General features: G+C 33.4%; 3 protein-coding genes across 3 annotated transcripts; 1 reads left to right on the top strand and 2 right to left on the bottom strand.

Moving 5' to 3' along the window:
• Positions 1–1,257: 1,257 nt before the first annotated feature.
• LOC100807134 (rho GTPase-activating protein 2) lies at positions 1,258–4,442 on the bottom strand. The gene is made up of 4 exons (XM_003518897.4): positions 3,961–4,442; positions 3,136–3,256; positions 2,666–3,016; positions 1,258–2,067 (listed from the first exon to the last, which is right to left on the bottom strand). Exons 1-4 carry the CDS (start codon positions 4,281–4,283, stop codon positions 1,492–1,494), a joined length of 1,371 nt encoding a protein of 456 aa, XP_003518945.1. The 5' UTR covers positions 4,284–4,442; the 3' UTR covers positions 1,258–1,491.
• Positions 4,443–12,211: 7,769 nt separating this feature from the next.
• LOC100806595 (peroxidase 3) lies at positions 12,212–14,259 on the top strand. Its single transcript, XM_003518896.4, has 4 exons — positions 12,212–12,640; positions 12,795–12,986; positions 13,205–13,370; positions 13,671–14,259. The coding sequence occupies exons 1-4, from the start codon at positions 12,437–12,439 to the stop codon at positions 14,075–14,077; spliced, it is 969 nt and encodes a 322-aa protein (XP_003518944.1). The 5' UTR covers positions 12,212–12,436; the 3' UTR covers positions 14,078–14,259.
• A 3,896-nt stretch (positions 14,260–18,155) lies between these two features.
• Positions 18,156–20,226, bottom strand: LOC100806066 (protein SLOW WALKER 1). The gene has a single exon (XM_003518895.5). It carries the CDS (start codon positions 20,057–20,059, stop codon positions 18,464–18,466), a length of 1,596 nt encoding a protein of 531 aa, XP_003518943.1. The 5' UTR covers positions 20,060–20,226; the 3' UTR covers positions 18,156–18,463.
• Positions 20,227–21,619: the final 1,393 nt, after the last annotated feature.

Here is a 21,619-nt window from a genome sequence, read left to right as displayed (position 1 = left end):
TGAAATTGGAGTTCTCATTATGCAGTTAAATTAAATATTCAAGAATTTTATCGTTCATGATGTTTATACCATATTTAAACAAGATTATTATTTAGTGAAGAATGTCTATGATCTTTATTTAAAAAGAAGTTTCAGCTTATAGGTAGATTAACTTTCTTTTTTCATTTTTATTCTCGTTATCTTATTAAAATTTCTTCTTTACCTTTCCTACGTTAAAACACCCTTAACATGCTACGCTTTCACCTTTCTTTCACTCTCATCAAATATTATTTAATAATATAAAATTGTCAAAATTATAATATAAATTTATTTATGTTGTTTAATTTATTTAATGAAAATATTCAAAAATGAAATAGAATTAAAAAATATTATCCTAATTTTCAAGATGATAAATCATTTAATAATTTAAAAAATCAAAAGTGATAATTATTTAAAAATACGTATAATTACCAAATTTAAAATATGACCAAGTAATTGAACTACAAGATAAAACTAACTTTTTATATATCATTTTATATTTACGGGTTGGTTAAATAGTTAGTTTTATCTTGTAGTTCAATTAATTAACTCATCACCTCCCAATTTTTATAGTTAGCTTTTCAAACTCCTTCGTCTTCAACTTCAAGTTTTACCTAACAAGCATGTTTGAGAAAAACTAAAATGCAATCAAATGAGAGATTCAAGTTCATTTGATTTGAACAACCATCCTTTTTAGTTGAAACATTATATTGTGAATATAAGTATAGATATAAATAAATAAATGAAAAGAAAGGCTTCATGCAGCAAGTCATCATGTTTGAAATCACGGGGTGCAACAAAGAAAGGATGATTTTTTTTATTAATTTGGCTTAGTTTAGATTTAAACATGTCAACTTGATTACTTTGGTTTTATTTTTCCATCAGATTGATGCAAACTAATGAGCATCCTTAATTTCGCTTTAGCTTAGGGTCTCCAACGAAATTTTAAGCACAAATGATTTCGAGAAGAGAAATAAAAAATTAATAGAAATTATATAAAAAAAATCACTCTATTTAATGCCTAATTTTAATCAATCTAAATCATTTAAATTTTAAAATCAAATTTGCAAACAACCATTCAAACACTTCCTTCCATCTTGATAAATTTCTGAACCATTCAAATTTTGATCATACTCAACAAGATACATAGAAAGCATCCATGTCATGTCAGGCTAAGCTAAATCAATCTCCCCATTCCGCAGGTTCATCGATTTCACAGCACTTACCTGAAATTTGAAGTGGTGGCTACACCTTTTTAGCCCATTCCCATTTGTCATGGTTAGAATTGTCTAGTACAAGAACATACAGAACCAGGTCAAATTCAGCCCTAAACTGAACAAAACCTGTCCACAGATACACAAGAAGGAAACGATTCCTACTCCATGTATTAATTTACACAAGCAAACCTGCTGCTGCTTGTAGAGACAAAATCTGAAAAACATGGTACTAAAAAACTACAAAGAAAACCAGTTCTTAACTAGAAGCAAGGAGTGGTGGCACGGTTGAAATGGAATCTGCAAATTTATCCATCATCTCCACATCTTTGGTGCCGGTACATTCTATTGATGAGTTACTTGAGTCAGCATTTGAGGTCAGACTGGTCAGTGTTGTCTTCAAGCAGGAATTTCCTGCTTTTCCATCAGTAGTAGATATAAAAGGTTCTATGCTATAGCCAGAGCAACTTCTGGTGCTAACATACTTGTCCAAATGATATGCAGGTTCTTCTGAGAATCCTTCTGTGTTTTCATCCAACTGCTTCAAGAAGCAATCCTCTATCTCGCTTAAAGATTCAGCCTCCCCTTCACTGCTGTGACCATTGTGAGCACGATCATCATAGTCTGATTTGGTCCCTCTCAATTCACCGCTTGTGTCCATTTCTCGCTGACTGTCGTATTCATCCTCAGACTGACGATCTGATGAATGATATGACATCGGAGAATAGCCACCTGTTGCTGTTTCTTCGCGTTCTCTAAGTGTCTTCATGATAAGTGTCTTGAGTAAGTTCATCACTTGAACCGCATGCATCAGGGCAGTTAGAGGATCAGACATCTGTTCCAGGAGGCAAAGATGAATTAGAAACAGACCATTTTCCAGCATTCGTAGTTCTCATGTGAATAAGAGTAGCATAGCCTAGTGTAAGCAAAACATGGCAACTTGTTTGGTAATGAAAACTGAAATTGATTACGTGAGTGAAGATAAGAATGATAGATTATTTTGTTTTAACAACATATGATTTACCCAGAACAAAGGAAACGGATAATCTAGGATAAAAGACTGTAAAAAACATGCCTAAATATCTGCAGTGTGAAAATAATTAATATCATTTTTAGGAATTTTGTTATGTTACAAATTATTAGTATGTATATGTTATTATTTAGATTAAGATAAAACTATTATTATTATCATCTAGACTTAAGGATGTTATCAGTTTGATTATTGTAAGATTAAGATGTTGTTAATATTTGAATTTTGTGTCATACTTTAGATCTATATATAGAGCCCAAAAAATAAAAGTTACAGCATAACATATCTCCTCATCTTTCAAAAAGTATTTTTACAAAAAAAAAAAAACAACAAATACAAATAGAAGAACATGGAGCAAACTATACTAATATTAACAGAAAATGTGTACAGTATGTGAGGATACCTGAGTCATGTTTGGTGCAAAAACCATTGCAATATTTCTTGCATTCATTTTGTTAAGTTCCTCCTCTTCTACAACATCAGCCATGAGATCAATAGCCCAGCTGAGTAAGGCAGACTCAGTTGGCTTTAGTTGTTTCACAAGCTCAACAGATTCTTCTTCTGTGTTGCACTGAAGAACTTGCACTGGGGAAAGTCCATCTAGCACTCCGGAAGGTAGCTCTCGGAACCAGGCTTTAATCAGTCCAGCCAAACAGTGGACATCAATGTCATCCGGCACAATGCCCCTATTCAACTGGTCCCTCACATGCTCCTCTTGACTATTTTCAGGGTTAATACGAAATATACCTTCAGCCTGAAAATTGATTGAAAAGAAAAAAACAACAAAAAGATAGTTAGTATGAAACTCACTACTTGCAAGAGCTTAGAGCTTGGTGTTACAAATGATGACAAAATATATCACACAGTCAGTACCTTTAAGCCTCCCTGTGAGTATAGACGGTCCTGCATTAGCAAGAGAATAGTGGGGACACTGTTTCCTTTTGGATCATAAGAACACTGCATAGATTCTGCTGAGACCCCAAACACGCTTACACTGCAAGCATACAGGACAAGAAATCGCAAGTTAAAACGATGCTACAAACATGGGAAAAGACAAAGACAAAAAAAAAACCTGCTAGAAGAATAAAAGTCAGTAAACAAGGCTGGATTATAACTTCTAAAACATGTAATAGCAGCAAAAAAAAGCAAAATAAGAAACTCTAAATAAGATCGAAACAGTTCATTCTGTGGGTAACTAGAAATTTATACAAGGAATTCTATGTACAAGTACTAGAAAGAATCTCGATCTCAATCTATATTCAATCCGTGGCTAACGAAGCATTCAATGGACATCTTCCCCAAATCCCAAACAATCTGAAGTTCCCCATTTTGCAACTATACATCTAAGTCAAGACTCTAACAGGATCAGGACCAAAGTTAAAAGAATAACGACCAACCCGAATGCACTAGTTTGAAACATTATTGCGTGAACACATTCATTAGACACATAGAAGAAGTTCTGGGCACAGCATCTCTTCACTAATCACTACCCTTCATGAAAATCTTACACTTTCTTTCTCTTCCACACACACAGAGAAACATAAACATCAACACCAAAAGCTCTTCCAAGCAAAGAAAAAAAGAAGGTATTTTAGCATTTCAAGCAGAACCCATTTGAAATCTAAGAAGAAGAGAAGTTCCCACGAAAAAAAAAAATGCGTTTTTTTAGAAAGAAGAAGAGAAGTAGTAGTAGTTTACCTAGCACTGGGAACCCTAGCAGGGATCTCAACTTGGAACTCATAGGGGAGACCGAGGAAGCCGTTGAAGCGGTCGAAGGTGACATGAGTGATGTGCTGGACGTTGGTTGGCCATCCGATCTCCATGTGATGGACGGTGGAGATTACATCGTCGGGTGGGTCCACCCTGCACGACACCATCGATTTTCTGATGGCCGCCAACAGAAGCGCCACCAGCGACAGCTGGTTCTGCTGCTCTTCTTCCTCCTCGGCGGTTCGCGCCGCCCTCGCCCGCTTGCCGCCGCCGCATCCACCTCCCTTGGTAACCATGACCACTCCGGTCATTCTCTCTCTCTCTCTCCGAGCAAGGTTGTTTTTTTTTTAAAAAAATTGAGGATGAATGAATGGGAGGGAGTTAATGTGTTTTGTTGGGTTGCATTCAATTTCGTTTCTCAATGTTTAAAGTTCAAACTTCAAACGGCCACTCCTTTCTCTTTCTCTCTCTTTCTTTTCTTTGCTTTATCTATGCTACCCTCTCTCTCTCTCTCTCTCTCTCTCTCTCTCTCTTTTTTTTTTTTTTTTACCTCCATGTTTGCCTCAATTACCATCCTGCCACTCTGCTTTAATTACTAATTACATTAATTAGTTATCGTGGACACCATTTGATCAATATGTCATATTATTGTCAGTATTTCTAATTAATTAAAATTAACACCTTATGACAAATTGACAATAACAACTTGTCAATGTAAGTTACTGACATAAAGGTAATAACCGCCGAGATATATAATATAAAATTTAATTCAAAGAACAATGCTAACAATATTTAATTATTTATAATAGGTTTTATTGCATTTTTATTCTCTTTAATTTGGATTAGGTATTTTTTTAAGCTAGTTTGGTTTTTATTGCTGAGTTAAAAAAATTTGATTATTGGGTCAATTGTTTTTATGAGTTTAATATTTATGTATTTGCAATATAAAATTTATTCAATCATAAATTATTGTTTAAATTATTTTAAAAATAATTATTTTAAAAATTAATAAATTTATTATATATAATAAGTGATATATAATGAGTGATGATTAGATATTTGTAAAAAAATTTACACAGTCAATTCATAACTTTTTTTTACTCATTTTTTATTTATTTTGAACCCTCATTTTTCTATTAATATTCAAATACTTATGAATTTATGATGAAATTATAATACGGAAAATGCATATAAATGATAAGGAATTTAGTAGAATTTTAATAAAATTTGAAAGATGTATAAAATGTGACACTAGAGTTTGCTTAGGACAAAATTTTATACTTTTATATTTTGAATTAAATTTAATATTATAGTTTAAGAATTTTAAGGGAAAAACATTTAATAAATTAATTTGTAAATTTTTTGACATAAAAATATGAATTTAAGAATTTAAAGTAAAACAAAATCAACCGAAAACCATATCTACTAAATTTTAAAAATAGAGAAAATTAATTTACTAACAAAAAATAAGAGACTAAAATTACTTATAATATACATTGAAAAAACTAAAAGTTCAAGTAAGTTTTTATAATATTATACGATATTAAACACTTCTATGTTTGGAGGTGATGACTGGTAGGTTTTGTTTATTGAGTTTAGGTTTTGGATTTAGAAATACAGTTAAGGGAATTAGGTCCGGCTACTGCTTTAGGTGGATACCATCATACTTTTCTTTGTTTGGATGAAAGGTCTTCGGACTTACATAACATGGGAATCCCTCAATTCCAAGTATGATAATAATTGCTTCCTAATCTTGTTAAGATACACCATCAAAGTAGGATGTTGAATCTCCATGTGAAAATTTAGTTCTCATAGAGAAACGGTTAAGATCTTCATCCATTTTAAAAAATGATTTTTTATTTTCCACAAAATTGATTTACATCCAATTTTTGTAAGACTTATAAAAAAAAAATGAAAGAATGAAGGAAATCTTGAGAGTAATGTAATAGGATCCACCAATGACTAAGATCTCAAAATGAGATATTTTATTAGAGATACTTTAGATTCAAGAACTTTAGAGAAATTTAAGAAAGATTGGTTAATAATTTTTATAACTATTAAAGTATTTTTTAATACATTAAATGTTACTGTTTTATATTTTATTTATTTATTTTGAGTAATTATGATTTGATAAAAATATTTATTAACATAATACGGCATTACTCAGAATTATACGGTGTTGAGTAATTTTACCGTCTCCCTAATAGCTAATTCGCTAGTTTATATATAATGCTCAGAAATTCAAATATATAATAGTTTACTCTTTAAATAAATAAATACAAGTCATTAGTTCATCTCATTATAAGGGTATAAAATATTTTATCTTACAAATGCAATACTGTAAAAAATAATAGTGGAGGTGTGGAGAGGTGAAATTACAAACTGAGTCATAAAGAATGTAGGTATGAGTTAAATGGTTAGCCATTGTGGTGGCTCGGGTGGTCATAGATGGAGGTGTAATGGTTGTTAACAAGTTGCGATAACAAATATCAAATGAAAACTTCCATGGCATTTGTGTTGCTGATAAAGGATGAGGCTAGCGTGTCTTTAGTCATTTACAAAATGAACTTTGAGAATTTTGGTTGATAGTATATGTTTCAAGTTCACTGCAGGCTTCATTATAAAAATATCAATTAATTATAGTTAAAAATTTAATTGAGTTTCTCAATTATTAAAAAGTACAATCTTACTCTAATTATTAAAAATATTACAATCATACTTTTTTTCGTTAGTACTGTTGCTTTGATTGACAAAAAGTGTGTAAATAGACATTTTTATATTGGTTGTATTATCTATTAATATAAAAATGTTTATTTATATCATTTTTAAATCTTAATAAAAATGTCATTTTTACAATGTAGTAAAACAAATTATTTTACATGGTTGTATTGAAAATTGAAATAAAAATATTTATTTTTGTGATAAAAAGGTATCATTGTAGTATTTTAAAATAATTATAGGATTTGATTTAACTTTTTAATGATTAATAAATCTAATTAATTTTTTAATTATAATTAAAAGATTAATTATATAATTAAGCCTCATAAGTTTTGTATTTTGATAACTAACCAACTATATGATGATTCATAGATGGTGTTTGATTATTGATTGACCACATGTATGTAAGTAAGATTGATTTAATGATAAGTAAGGTTTAAAATAAATTTTAAAAAAGCCATATATTGAATCATTTCGTCAATATACGTGACTTTCAATTTTATAAAAATTAATAATTTTTTTTCACAAGCCTAAAAACTTAAGCATTAGTAGTTTTGTCCTTGGGTTGACCATGCGTGTCTCATGCTACTATTTTCTCACTTAGGCTTGACCATTCATTGACCCACAAGTGCCACTTTAAAAGCCACAATTTGATATATAAATAAAGAATACAATGCTCAACTAGAGAACTGGACAATATACATCAATATATTTAGCTGGTTAAAAAAAGAGAAATGTTCTTAAAATTATATGTATTTATCAATATTCAAGGAATGAATTGAAGTTTAACAAGTTATTTAAGGATGAATTTGTTTAAAATTTTAAAAATAACTTAAAAATAAATATTTTTTATATAATTTTTTTAAAATAAATTAAATCTATTTCTTAAAATAAGTAAAAAATTATTTTTTTTTAAAATAGAAACAATTTACACAAACACACTAAAAAAATACTTATTTTATTTAAATAAATATTTATTTCAAAATATAAGTTTAAATAAAATGACTCATGTCTTAAAGTTAATCTACAACTAAAGCTTACCAAACAAAAAAAAGAAGATAAAGTTTAAGTATAATAATAGAAATACTTTTTGTGTTATTATCTTTTAAAATTAAAATTTTAATTCAATATACAATGTTGATTTTTAAAAACAATTTTCTCTATATGTAATTGTAAAAATAAAACTTCAATATTTAATTAAAAAATAACATGAATAGTTAAAACATTATATCCAGGTTTTAACCTAAATTAGATGATAAAAGATGGTGTTCTTTGGTGTGATGTGATGCGATGCAAAGGAAAAGAAAATACCATACCAATTCCCAAGAATTTCAGGACGAAGACATATATGCCTGCTTAGACAGCGGAATTCGAAATTTTGGAAGAGCGTTGCAAAAAAGTTTATTTTGTTTCTGGGGTCAGAGGGCCTTCTTGTCGTGTAGAGATTATTGAGATTGGCCCATGACACTGGATATCATTTTTCTTTTTATTATTATATATTGATCTTGTTATTGGAGAGACAACTTTTGCATTTCCAACAACCATGGTTCTTTTTATGTAATTGGCTTGATTAAAGGATAAGAAGAGTGACAATCCTTCATTTTTTTGGGTCATAACTTATTCCTCTCACACTGGTTATCAAAACTATTTGTCATTTTGTCATAGCTATTTGGATCCTATGCAACATGCATGTCTCTTCTTTTGACGGCACGGAGGACCTCGTTGGTACTGAAATCATGTGTCTTTTTCTCTTCCACGACACCACGAGCCAGAAAGGATTGAGTTGAGAAACATTATTTCACCTGCTTATCAGAACCCACCACCATGAAAAGTCAAATGTGTGGAGTTTGGTAAAATGTCGACATAAAATATAAAGTTAATGAAAAATGTTCACGTGCCTTGAAAAAATGTGGACATATAATATAAAATTAATGAAAATTCTGAGTTTGTTTTCAATGTAATCAATCAACCATTTCATATTTCAAGATGAATAAAAAAAATCAGTCATTAAATGTATAATAAATTATTTACCTAATGAATGTAACTCAATTAATAATACACTTTAAATTTATAGAAAAAAAAATCTGAATTTAATTACCTCAACACACATTCTTGAAAATGAAATTAAATTCTATATCACATTAGTCTAAACTTGTGGGATATCTTGGGAACCAAAGGTCCTAATCACATTAGTCTGGTATGAAAAAAAAATATAGTCAATTGTTTCAAGACCCTTTTTAAGCGCAAAGACTCTGGTGATTGCTGCACCAAGAAATGGTCCCAATGTCCGAGATACTACATTAAACAATTTATAGATCGAGCCTTCAAAATGCAAGTTGCGAATGTTTGATTTCTCTTGCAATTGTAATTCACTAGTTACATATGAAACTGTTTTTCACTCGGATACCATAGTTTGAAGAAGAAGAAAAAACATGTTTAGTATTTTTAATACTCAAAGTAAAACAAAGAGGAAATAAAACTAAAAACTGGTTGCATCGAAAAAAATAGAGGATCCAAAGAAAAAAAGGGCTAACCCCAAGATTGATGGGCCAAGCTTTTGGAATGGAGACAAGGAGCGGAAGTTGTTGTGTCATTGTCCATCCATTTGACTCCCCAACAAGGATCATTAAGATGGGACCCATTAATCTGATACCACATCGATCGTACGTATTCGTATGTATATACATGTTTATGTTATATATAGCTCACTGAGATTCATATTAAGATCTCAGACACTACTCATCCCTCCAAAAGACAAAATTCAAAATTCAAAACAAAATAGTGTGACATTATTTTATTTGTACGAATTTCTTGGTTATTTTGTTTTGCATGTGCATGCTGGCGTCTTCTTCAGAAATCAGAAGGTCACACTCTCTTCTCTTGTTTGTACTTTCAGTCTGTCACCGCACATAATTGGCAACCGTATTAGTGTTTCTGTCATTGTTGTAAGCACGCTCCTTTCCTATGAAGCATCAACATCGACACAGACATGATACGGATATAGAGACACCTATAATATCCAAAATATAGAACGTAGTATAAGTGTCGTGTTAGTGTCGAACACTGTCACGAACGCGTGTTCGACACCGAACACGACAAGAGACTGAAGTGTCCATGCTTCATAACTCCTTTCTTTATCATAGTCAGTCAGACATATTGGTATCTACATTCTGATGAACCAACCCAGCATGCATCTGGGCCTTTGAGAATCTTCAAACCTCTTTTGATTATTACAAGCACGTTTCTTTTACCCGAATTGGTCGTACTTCATTCTAATGCTGAATCACTACATTAGTATAATTTGTGAGGTAAAACAAAAACTTATGGTGGCTAAAATTAGTTAGGAGAGTAGTAAAAAATTATAACTTTGAAGATGCAATAGAATTAAATATTTAAATCTTACTAATTTTACTAAAATCATATATTTGCTTATAAGATAAATATTTATTTTACTTCCTGAAAATATGAGACACTAATAAATTAGTTTGTGAAAAATGAAAAAATTGAATTTATTATTCGAATATGCAAAAAAATTTAATAAATTAGTATTTTTTTTTTAATGAGCAAAGAGATCTGTATTATATAAGGACAGAAATGGATGCCCAAAATCATATATAATGCCATGTATTAGTCACTTCACAATTCTAACAACCCATGGTTATCCAATATTAACATAAGACATGTAAATATTATTGATTAACCAAAGTCTAGCAGTAGCAGTGCCTTTCATCCAACAAAAAGAGAAAGTAGCTAAAGCTTATCCAAGTTAAACGTATTAAACAGAGACATTAAATGTGTCTCGTAAAATAGCTAATCACGTGAAGCACCAAAAATATTCCAGCTCCTCTTCATTTTTCTGTACTCACCAACCAGCATTGAATGTTGAATTAAAGGCCAATCAATACTGCCTTAAAAGTCTCTGCACAGAAACAGTCGCAGAGCACCACTGAATTAGCTGCATCAAAGTCATGACTTTATTAGCCATGCTGTTAATTCTCCTACATTATTCCTAATGTGGTCGTGTAAATGGCAACTCTAGTAATGAGGTGACATGAGATGACAGCGGAGCGGATAGTTGTCACGTTATTAAAAAAAATTATTTTAAAATAGATAAATAATTTATTTTAGGTATCTAGAATTATTCTTTTTTCAATGTATAAAATTTTAACATTGCACCGTAAATACTGGCGAATGTTACGTAGAATAGTCACTTAATTTTCCGCTAAACACATCATTCGTTAACAAGTGTTACATGGTAGTAAATAGTAGAGACCAAAAATAAAATTTTAATTTTTTAGGAATAAAAACCAAAGAAATTTTGTTATGAGGAGTACGAAATCAAAAGTCTCTAATTTTATGTAAACTGAAAACATATTTTAACTTTTTTTTCTTTCAAATCTGAACTTATTTTCAAAAACTTTTTTTAAAATGTTTTTTAAAATTCAACTAAACCATGCATATCACAGGCCTTAACAAACCAAGTTATTTACAAAGTACCTTTCCTAAGTAAACACTATAGCCAAGGTGTTAAAAAAATGTTTATATCACAAACATGCAGCTGGCATATAATTAAATTAACGCATAATAATCTCAACCTCTAGCAGAATATATTGACTTTTATGTGAATATATAAAATGAAATTTGTTGTGATTTTAACACTAGTTTACTGCTTGTAATCCAATCGTGCAGAAACGAGGATAATTTGTTGTAGGCATATTTTTATATAACACAAAGTCTATATATTTATTATTTTTTATTAGAATGTTGCGATCTCTTTCTTTCTTCCTTTAAGCATGAAGTTAATCTTATAATTTTTATTTATATATTTACTATACCATTTTTATATATTATCTGTCTTCTAAATAAACCTCATAATCACATGAAATCAGGTCAAGTTTTTGTTCCCCTTCTAATTTCTTATTCTTTGTTAATTTATTGAATTTCAAAGATGATTTTTATATAATTTTAAGACTTAAAGGTTGAGGTGCCTATATGGATTGAACACATACTATGCTGGATATATAACTCCTAAAATATTGGGAGTCCCCAGCTATCCGTTTTAGGCAAATTACATATATGTCTCAATCTAATATAGTAGCAATCAATGCTAACCAAAAGACTTAATTAAGATATATTCTGCCTGCATTCGCATCTCACTGTGAGTTCGATATATACATGTTATACGGGACGTGTATATATATTCGGCGAGTTAATAACTACACGAGTTAATTATTAGTTTGCTAGTCGATCGCTTAGTCAAAGCTTAACATAAAGAAGAAAAAAAAATAGATAGAAGAAAGCTTTAAAATTGGGTTGACCTAAGAAGATTATGACAACAAAGAACACAACATACAAGGTTGGCATGTTCTAACCAAAATAGAATACAAAGACTGAGGGCCTTTTTTTTAAGCTGATCATTCTATTAATTTCTAAACCGTGTCGTCATTATTCATTGGTAGGTGCTTATTTTAAGGAAACTAGCTATTCCCTATACATGCATGTTGCATCCAATGATTGAAGAGATGCATGAAATTATAGTTGCGCAAGCTAGGGCACCACCGGCCGGTTAATTTAGAACTTAATCCCAAATAATTACAAAATACATATATAATGCTTTAGAAAGATGATATATAAATTATAATGCCTATAAAAGGGAGGAGAACCTTGTAGCTAAGCATTCCATTTCTCAAGGCTATACTATATAGGGAATTCAAGTGAGTGAAGTGAAGGGTTGAAAAATTTGAATATGAAGATCAATATTTTGCTATGTGTGGTGCTTTTGGGTTTCCTTGGGGTTTGTCAAGGAGGCAGCCTAAGGAAAAAGTTCTACAAGGATTCCTGCTCTCAAGCTGAGGACATTATTAAGAGCAAAACCCAGCAGCATGTGTCTGCTAATCCCGATTTGCCTGCCAAGTTGCTTAGAATGCATTTTCATGATTGTTTTGTCAGGGTATATTATTAATTCCAAGATTGTTTTACGTATTTATGTTTTCTTTTTATCCGGTTTTGATATACCGTGGCATATATTTCAACATGCAAAAGTGTGCTAATTGTTTAGGAGAGTATACATAACATAATGGTTGCAATGCAAACATACATTTCAGGGTTGTGATGCCTCGGTTTTGTTGAACTCTACTGCCAATAACACTGCTGAGAGGGATGCAATTCCAAATTTATCTTTGGCTGGCTTTGATGTCATAGATGACATAAAAAGTGAATTGGAGGCAAAATGTCCCAAAACTGTATCTTGTGCTGACATACTGGCATTGGCAGCTAGGGACGCTGTTTCCGTCCAAGTAAGCTAACCCCCTGCATAAATGATTTTTTTTATCTATAAGAATTAAAAATAAATATAAGAAAATTTATAATACTCACACGTCCTTCTAATTATACAAGAAAATTCATGCTGTTGAGAATTTATTTTGTTATACACATGTCACATATATAATCTTAATAATAATAATTACGTTATTACTTCATGCATGTTTATCTGATGCATAAATGAACTTTGCAGTTTAATAAATCTATGTGGGAAGTGCTGACCGGTAGAAGAGATGGCACGGTATCGAACAGTAACGAAGCCTTGGCCAATATCCCTGCACCTTTCTTCAACTTCACCCAACTCAAACAAAACTTTGCTAGCAAAGGTCTCACTTTGCACGATCTGGTTGTATTATCAGGTAATTAACATTCATAATATTAATTAATTGCTAGTAGTATATAACTATATATATATAGATGCATGGAATTACAAAGCAAGACCATAATCAGTACACATTAATTAATAATTTAAGTTAAAGTTGGTTTGGTGATTGTAGGGAAAATGAAAAAGAAGAGGTAGTGTGGGTTTGAATCCCTTCCACTAATATTCTATTTCTAATAAAACTAACCACTAACATATTTATCGATAAAAAAAACATTAACTAATAATCTTAACAGTTTATCACAATTGTGCTTATATATAATTTTCATATATGCAGGGGCACACACAATTGGAATAGGGCATTGCAACTTGTTCAGTAACAGGCTTTACAATTTCACCGGGAAAGGTGATCAAGACCCTTCTTTGAACTCCACTTATGCAGAATTCTTGAAGACAAAGTGCCAGAGCCTGAGCGATACAACCACAACGGTAGAAATGGATCCTGGAAGCTCTACCAATTTCGATAGTGACTATTATCCAAACCTTCTCCAGAATAAGGGTCTGTTCCAATCAGATGCAGCCCTTCTAACAGAAGAGCAATCTGAAGATATAGCTAAAGAATTGGTTGATCAAGACAAGTTCTTCACAGAATTTGCACAGTCAATGAAGAGAATGGGAGCCATTGATGTCCTCACTGACTCGGCAGGAGAAATACGGAACAAGTGTTCAGTTGTCAACTCATAAATATATCCTATACTAATTTGGTTTTAATTTCCTTTCTTTTAATTGTTTTTGAGTTGCTAATTATGATTGTTGTCAACTACCTTTAAACCCTCATTGAGGTTATTACTGTTATCATCAAATGCCTATAAGCTTGTATTAAGTATCAAAATATGTGTTTTTGTACACTAGTGTACTTTCTCTTACCTGGATACATTTATTATATTTTTTTTATTGGTGCAAAATATTCATTTAAATGATTTTTGTCAGAAAATTTGGCTTCCGATCACTTTTCGTTTTATCAAAAGACCTGTATCCTGATAGCTTACTTAAAAGTACCCAAATCCAATTCCATTTGAAAATAATGGTATCTAATACCTCCTTTGAAATATTACTCTCTTTAAAGAAAAATTAATTAAGTACTCTCAGATACATCGGAATGGGGTACGAAGAGCCTCTGAGTAATGGGGTACGAAATTTTTTATCAGAAAATTACTTAAATAGTTTATTATTTTTGGAGAAAATTCAATATTTTGTTCACCAAATTAGTAATTTATTCCAAGATGTTTCATGAAATAGAAAGCATCTTGAGCCTTCCAACATGTGAGTTAACAGAAATTCTTGGTCTAGTCTATTTTGGTTAAATTATTAAAATTAATGAAATTGTATTTTGTACAACCTTATGTATAGTTCTTTAATAAATAAAGAGAAATGAAAAACTGTACATGTGAGATAGGATATCTAATGTAATGTAAAGAGATTAAAAAAATTGCTATTATAAAATGTATAATAAAAAATACTATATAAATAATATAATCATACAATAGATTGTAATATATATATGGCAATAACTTTGGATACTGTTTTATTAGTTATTTATTAGCAATTTAGCAAGTTATTTATTTTTCAAATATTAAGAAATCAAATTAAATTTATTATAAAAAATTTCTTCGGCCCATAATTTTTTTGGCCGAAGAGGACCATTCAATAGGAATTCTGGTAAAGAAACATAAAGATCATTGTTGAATGATATGTCTTTATCAGCCAATGTTACTACCTGAAGGATCTGTGAAAATATTTCAGTCAACCCGCTAGAACTAAGGTCTAGAGTTGTCAAATTTCGAAAACTAGCTAGCAAAAGGATTTTAGTACTGGCAATGATAAGTTATGACCAAGAGGAACTACTGAAAGGTTCTCAAGTCTGGTCAGTGAAGAATCAAGGGGTCTAGAGAGATTGCAGTCTCACATGCTCACTTCAAGACTAAACAGTAGTGGTAGCATATTGGAATATACCCCACAAAGCCAGCATATGACAAATTCAGATACATTTAAGTCCTTCAATTTGTTGAATCTAGATGGTATCTCAAAATTGAAGTTATTATTAGCTACATTCAAAACCTGCAGATTAGTTTGGAGACTGAAAAGAGTACTTGAATTGTCAAGTCCACCGTAGATTGATTCTCCATTCAGGTCAATAACATGTCCCTACTTGTCATAAGTTACACCACCCCACTCACGCCAAGCAATGCTTTGAGGCCAGGACTACACGTTTAGGGAAACTTTCTTAATTAAATTTGAAGTTGTCCCACAGAAATCAGTACTAAACAGAAGAAATACACATTATATATATATATATATATATATATATACCTTATAATAAAGTTTCTCCTTTTACCATAAGAAACTTAAATGCAAAACAAGATTCATGTGTAACTACCATCTTACTTTAATAAAGACTCTCACCAACTTAGAAGCAATAGTTCAAGTCTAATTCTTTGAGTTTGGTATTCTCATCACTTGAAAAGAACCTTTTAAATCAAGGCAACCTCTATCGTGAACCACTTTCATGAGTGGTCCATGGAGTACCACTTTTACTATCATGCACCTTCATTGTAATATTATGTCATGACCTTCTCTTTCTCCTTTTCCTTTCTACACTTTCGTCGCTGACAACATAACCGACCCTTTGATTTTAGTGTTGAACGCGACCTCGACACTGACAACCACCATCCTCCCGCTTTGCCAAAGACCCCAATCTGATTATTCCTCTTCCTGTTGGTATTGTGACACCTTCTGATCCCTTCCAAATCTGAAGCATTGTGATTCTCAGAAACGATTACCACATGCATCATTTCCATCCTCCTCATCACCACACCACCATCATATCCTCCTTCCGCCGCCACAACTAGCCCTAAACTCCCTTGCATGGTAACCTCCTCCTTCACCACACGCCATCGGAAACCACCACTGCCAAAGAGGCAGCCCATCCTTTTCGAAGTGAAATATGAAATTTCTCTATTTCAACAACGCAAAGAATCAAGAACAAGAGGGAAGACACGAAGAAACTAGTCCCTGCCAAGGGTTTTGAATTCATCATTGACAAAGAAGCTACAATGGTTTCACAACATTGAAGCCAAGCGTCTGTGTATGGCGATTTTATTTTGATTTTACAATATTTGCTCTTGATTTATGTTTGTTCACAATTGCTTTTCAAAAACATAATGAAAATCTTTTGTTGAAATTTCATATGGGTGCCTTAAAATTTCTGAACTTGTCGTGTAACTGGCATATGTTGGTTATTCAAATAAATTTGGTTTATTTGATGGTATTGTGAACTCCATTAGTGCCCAAGCTTCATGCACTTCGAAATTTAATATCTTACATTTTTATCGTGCATTGTGGGGAATTGCTGGTTTGGTGAGTTTAGCAATGTCACTATGCTTTTGTGTTACCTTTGTTTTTGGACGGAGGAGGAGGAGGAAGGAGGAGGGTGTGGTGGCGGTTGGGGATTACCCGTGCCAGAGGAGTCGCTAGAGCTGTTGTTGGAGCTTCCATTAATGACATTGGGAGAGGGAGAAACATAAAGGAGATGTTTTGATGAGGTAGAGCTCATATTATTATGAGTCTTCATAAATCCAAGGGCTCTTAAAAGTGATTGATGATGGACCACTTATAAAAGTGGTCTCCCTTAGACACAGCCTTAAATCAAATATGATGGATCCTTAATTTCGTGCAGAACATATTTCCCCATTACAACAAAGCAAAATTGCAAGGAAGAAAATTATATCCAAATATTAGCCTCCTACTAGAGGAAACATATATTACTTTAAGTCTTCTCTGCATGAAGTTAGAGATGCAAGCTGTGATGGATTCAAATAGGCAGTGGACAAATATGAGTAGGATTTCAAAATGTTGGTAGCACAGATTCCCCCATTAATAGAGGATCAGTATATGGGATTCTTCTTAGGGGGCTTGAAGGAAGAATTGAAGTGGGAAGTAGCAGCCTTGGAACCAATCAGTAGGTACAAAATGATTTCTCTGGCCAGACTTATGGAAAAGAACCTCTCAATCGGATTGAAGGAACTAAAGGGTTCCAGATGGAGGAGCATGGGAATAAACCGAAGTTCTTCAATGATGACAAATTCAGGGCAGGGATCGACCCAAACAGAGGCTTTTCTTCAGGAAATTGGAGCCAAGATTTTGCTGCTTCAAATACCGATTTTATTATTTTAATAAGGAGAGGAACAAGAAAAGAGGTCAAGGACAAGATAAGTACTAATGTGAGAGGACCATTTAAGGGGACAAGCCATCTCTCTTATCATAAGCTTATGGAGAGACAGAGCAAGAGAATCTGTTAAATGTAGACAGAATAACAGCCCAACACACCAAATCTTGGACAAAGCATCTTAGGCTCCTTATTTGGGAAGGAGATGAAAATCCGAGGTAAATGAAGACTCTGTCTTAGCAGTGGAAGGAAGTGAAAGAGCATGAAAAGTGTTGAAGAAGCTACACACAGTGATTCTGCAGATGAGGGTAATATTCTAGTGCAAACTTGGGAGCATAGCAAAGAAGCACTTTCATGAACCATTTTGTGAAAATTAGTAAAATTATTTATAAAATGGATATAACTGTCACAACTGCAGTTCAACGTTCAGTTATTCAATATAATAGCACATTACATCTTTATCTAACAATTGGCTGCTAGAAAATAAGGATACCTGCAAAGTAGGTGCACAAATAGGTCTAATTTAATAGCACATAGAGATCTAATTTTGGGATTCAATACTCTCTTGCCAACGGGATAAGAAAACACAGCATTCTAAAAGATCCCCCTGTTTAGAGGGCCGTCATACAAAATAAAATATTATATAAGTGCCAAATGAGACCATAGATGAAGTTGTAAGTAGAATCCCTAAAACACAATTGGCAATAAGCATTTCCCTGTGCTTTCAAAGGATCACAGTTGCCAACAAAAATTCTAGAGAAACTGGCATTGCTTGAATCAAATTACAAGAATAACACATACATTCTTAAATAAAAATTAGAGAGAGAGAGAGAGAGAAAAAAAAAAAAAAAAAGAGGAAGAGGATAGCCTAACAAAACCAGCTCATGGATGAGAAGCCCAAAATTTCATCTTCCAGCAATCTTCAACAAAGGAGAAATTATACCCTGTATCTCTTGCAATGACTGTTGAATCTGAATCTCCTGGGCAACAGCCCGCTTGAGATTTATGATATGACTCTTGATGGCTTCAGAATCAGAAGCTCTAATATCATCCGCCCTCATTTCAAGAACCTTCTTGGCGAACCCCATCAACAAACTAGAATATCTAGGCATGGTACAATACTTATGCAAGAATTCCAAGAGCAGTTCCAACTTCTCCACATCCAAGTTGGAGACACACTTGAGAAATTTCTTCCTAGCCACCAATTCCTCCATCACAGCCACCACATGCCCAGGGTTCATAGTTCCCAACACAGACACCAGAGCCTCTCCATGCTCAAACTTGTTCAACAGCGTGTCGTGCTTAGCCCACTTCTTCTTCTTGGGCTTCATAACCAAGAAATCCCCCTCAGACGGTTTGGTTCCCTGCCCTCTATGAAAATACCTAAAATGCGAAGGCCTCACCGCTTTCTTCTCAGTATTCTCCACAGGAGCAGTTCTCCAAACCAAGCTAGCCTCACTCTCCTCCTCCTCCTTCTCTTTTTCCTTCATCTTCCTCTTGCTAGCATAGATCACTCCATTGGATGTCCCAATCACCCTGGTGGAACAATCTGGCGAGTAGGCGACCGACAAAAGAGGCGCGGGGAACCTCATGGAATGTGTAACCTTCAATGATCCATAATCAAACACCTTCAAGTACCCATCCAACCCCACACTCATAATCCTAAACTGATTCGATGATTCTTCACCATAATCCTTCCCAATTCTCCCGACACAAATCGACGTGACAGTCTTGTTGTGACTCTCCATGGAGTACACAAGCTTCCCTCCACCAATCAAGTCCCAAATTTTAACCGAATTCCCACCCGCCGTCGCAACCATCCCTCCGGACGGCAAGAACACAACATCCTCCACGGGCGCGCCGTGGTTCACCTGCACCGACGATTTCGAATCCCTAACCCTAGCATCCCAGAGCCTGACGACATGGTCATAGGAGCCTGTAACGAAGATTTCAGAATTCACAGGGGAGGAGTCTCCGCACCTGACATAGTCCTTGTGGCCGAGGAACTCGGAGACCGGGGTCTCCTCGGCGACGTCCCAGAGCTTGACGAGGGCGTCGTCGCCGGCAGAGATGAGGTGGAGCTTGTCGAGGCGGGGGAAGTGGACGAAGCGGACGGGGCGGAAATGAGACTTGAGGCGGCGGAGGGCGGTGCGGGATTTGACGTCGAAGACCTGGACAAGGCCGGAGAGGTCGGAGGCGGCCAGGAGGCGGGAGTCGGAGCGGAAGGAGGCGCAGGAGACGGCGTCGGAGAAGGAGGAGATGGTGGCAGCGGGGGAGAGGGTCTGGGAGCTGTAAAGAGTGAGGGAGGCGGAGTGTGCGGCGGCGAAGGAGTGAGGGGGTGTGGGGGAGAAGGTGAGGGAGGGGACGGAGATGAGGTTGGGGATTTGTTGGGTCTTGAAGGAGGACCAGTACTTCGATTCAGGGGTTTGCTTTGGGGTTCTGGCCATCGATTTCAGCTTCGGCTTCACCGGGAAGTTCTTCTGAACTCTTGCTTCCTCCATTTTTTGCACTTTGCCACACCGCACCGCACGCCAAGGTTTAGGGTTTAAGAACTGCTCCTGCGTCTGCTATCTATCACTGTTATGTTCTTCGCTTTTAATTTATTATTATTAAAATGTTTTTTTTTTCTTCCTAACTTCTATTGCTTTTTTATATATAAATCTTTAAGAAAAAAAAGTATTCTTGATAAGCATTTAGACGTCCAATTCATTCTCGAGAAAATTAGTGATTAAGAAAGTTTGATATCATATAGGCTTAATTTCATTCTCAATGTAACATTTACACTAACAATAATTTCTCAAATCATCTAAAAGAAAATAAAATAATAGCATTATTAATTTATCAAATAAAAAAAAGTATTAAATACACACACCTCCGTGTGCCTAACCCAAATCCATGATCTCATTTTTAGTATCTTTTAAGATAGATGACAAAAATTTAGCTGAGAGAATAATCTAATGGCTTAAGACGATAAATTATTGTGACTTTTCCTCCACAACGACTCTAAATCTGCTCCCAAGCATGGATTAGTTTTCAAATTATTATTATCATCATTTCCCTTGGGATGCTTAATATTGATAAGAATTTGACCATAGAAAAAAGTACACTCCCTACTTCCCAAGTAGTTTTTGTTAGAATAATTCTAGAGTAATTCTAAGTAAAAATACAAGAGGTATCATAGTCAAGTCAATCAAGTTGCAAGAGAAAGAGCTTAGAAGGAAGATTACTCACACCAACCTAGGTTGATTCCTGGCTTTTAACACTTAAATTTCAATACATCTAGATCTTAAAAGGATTATTTTTTTCCCTATCAATAATTGGTGAATTATATTGTAGAATCATGTGCATATCAATTTATTTGAGGACCTTTTATTATTGTAATTCGATGATATCTTGCTAGCATCATATATAAATTTTAGTTATATTATTCATACAATATTTTCTATTGTTATTTTTTTCTCTATTTCTCTTCATCAATTATCTTGACCCACACTTTTCTCTCTTTTGTATCTATCTTCCTCTTTGTTATATAAAATTTATGTACAAATAGAATTTTTTTTTTGAAAAGCAGGAGACTCTAAAGAAACACAAATAATGTTAATCTTTGTGGCTGACAAAAAAATAAGTCATTAGGGATATTTAGCTAGAAAAATGAAAAAAAGTCTTGTTTCGATGGATAATTCCATCGTCATGGAGATGGAGCTTATCTTGAAAAGTAACTTGGACTAATAATAAATGTTAAAGGATTTTGGTTGATGATCTTTTGTGAACATCTGTTTTTAGTCTCATAAATTTTGAGAGGTCTTGGTCTCTCAAAAAAAAAAATCAGTCCATTTTTAGTCTATCAATTTTTTTTCTTTCCGTTTTTAGTCCCAAAAAAATTCTACATCTAAGGACTAAAAATTGAGAGGGCTTAATAATACTCACCAACCTGAGTCAATTCTTGGCACACTTATATGCATCAAATCTGAAGTAATATCTTTTAGCTGACTTGATGTGAAAACATGCATCCCAGATGCAAATCCAAACACACTGGAAAAGCAACATAGTAGCTTTCTTAG

This window comes from Glycine max, chromosome 2 (genome assembly GCF_000004515.6).
Source record: "Glycine max cultivar Williams 82 chromosome 2, Glycine_max_v4.0, whole genome shotgun sequence".
NCBI lineage: Eukaryota > Viridiplantae > Streptophyta > Magnoliopsida > Fabales > Fabaceae > Glycine > Glycine max.
This window is presented reverse-complemented; position numbering and strand designations above follow the sequence as displayed.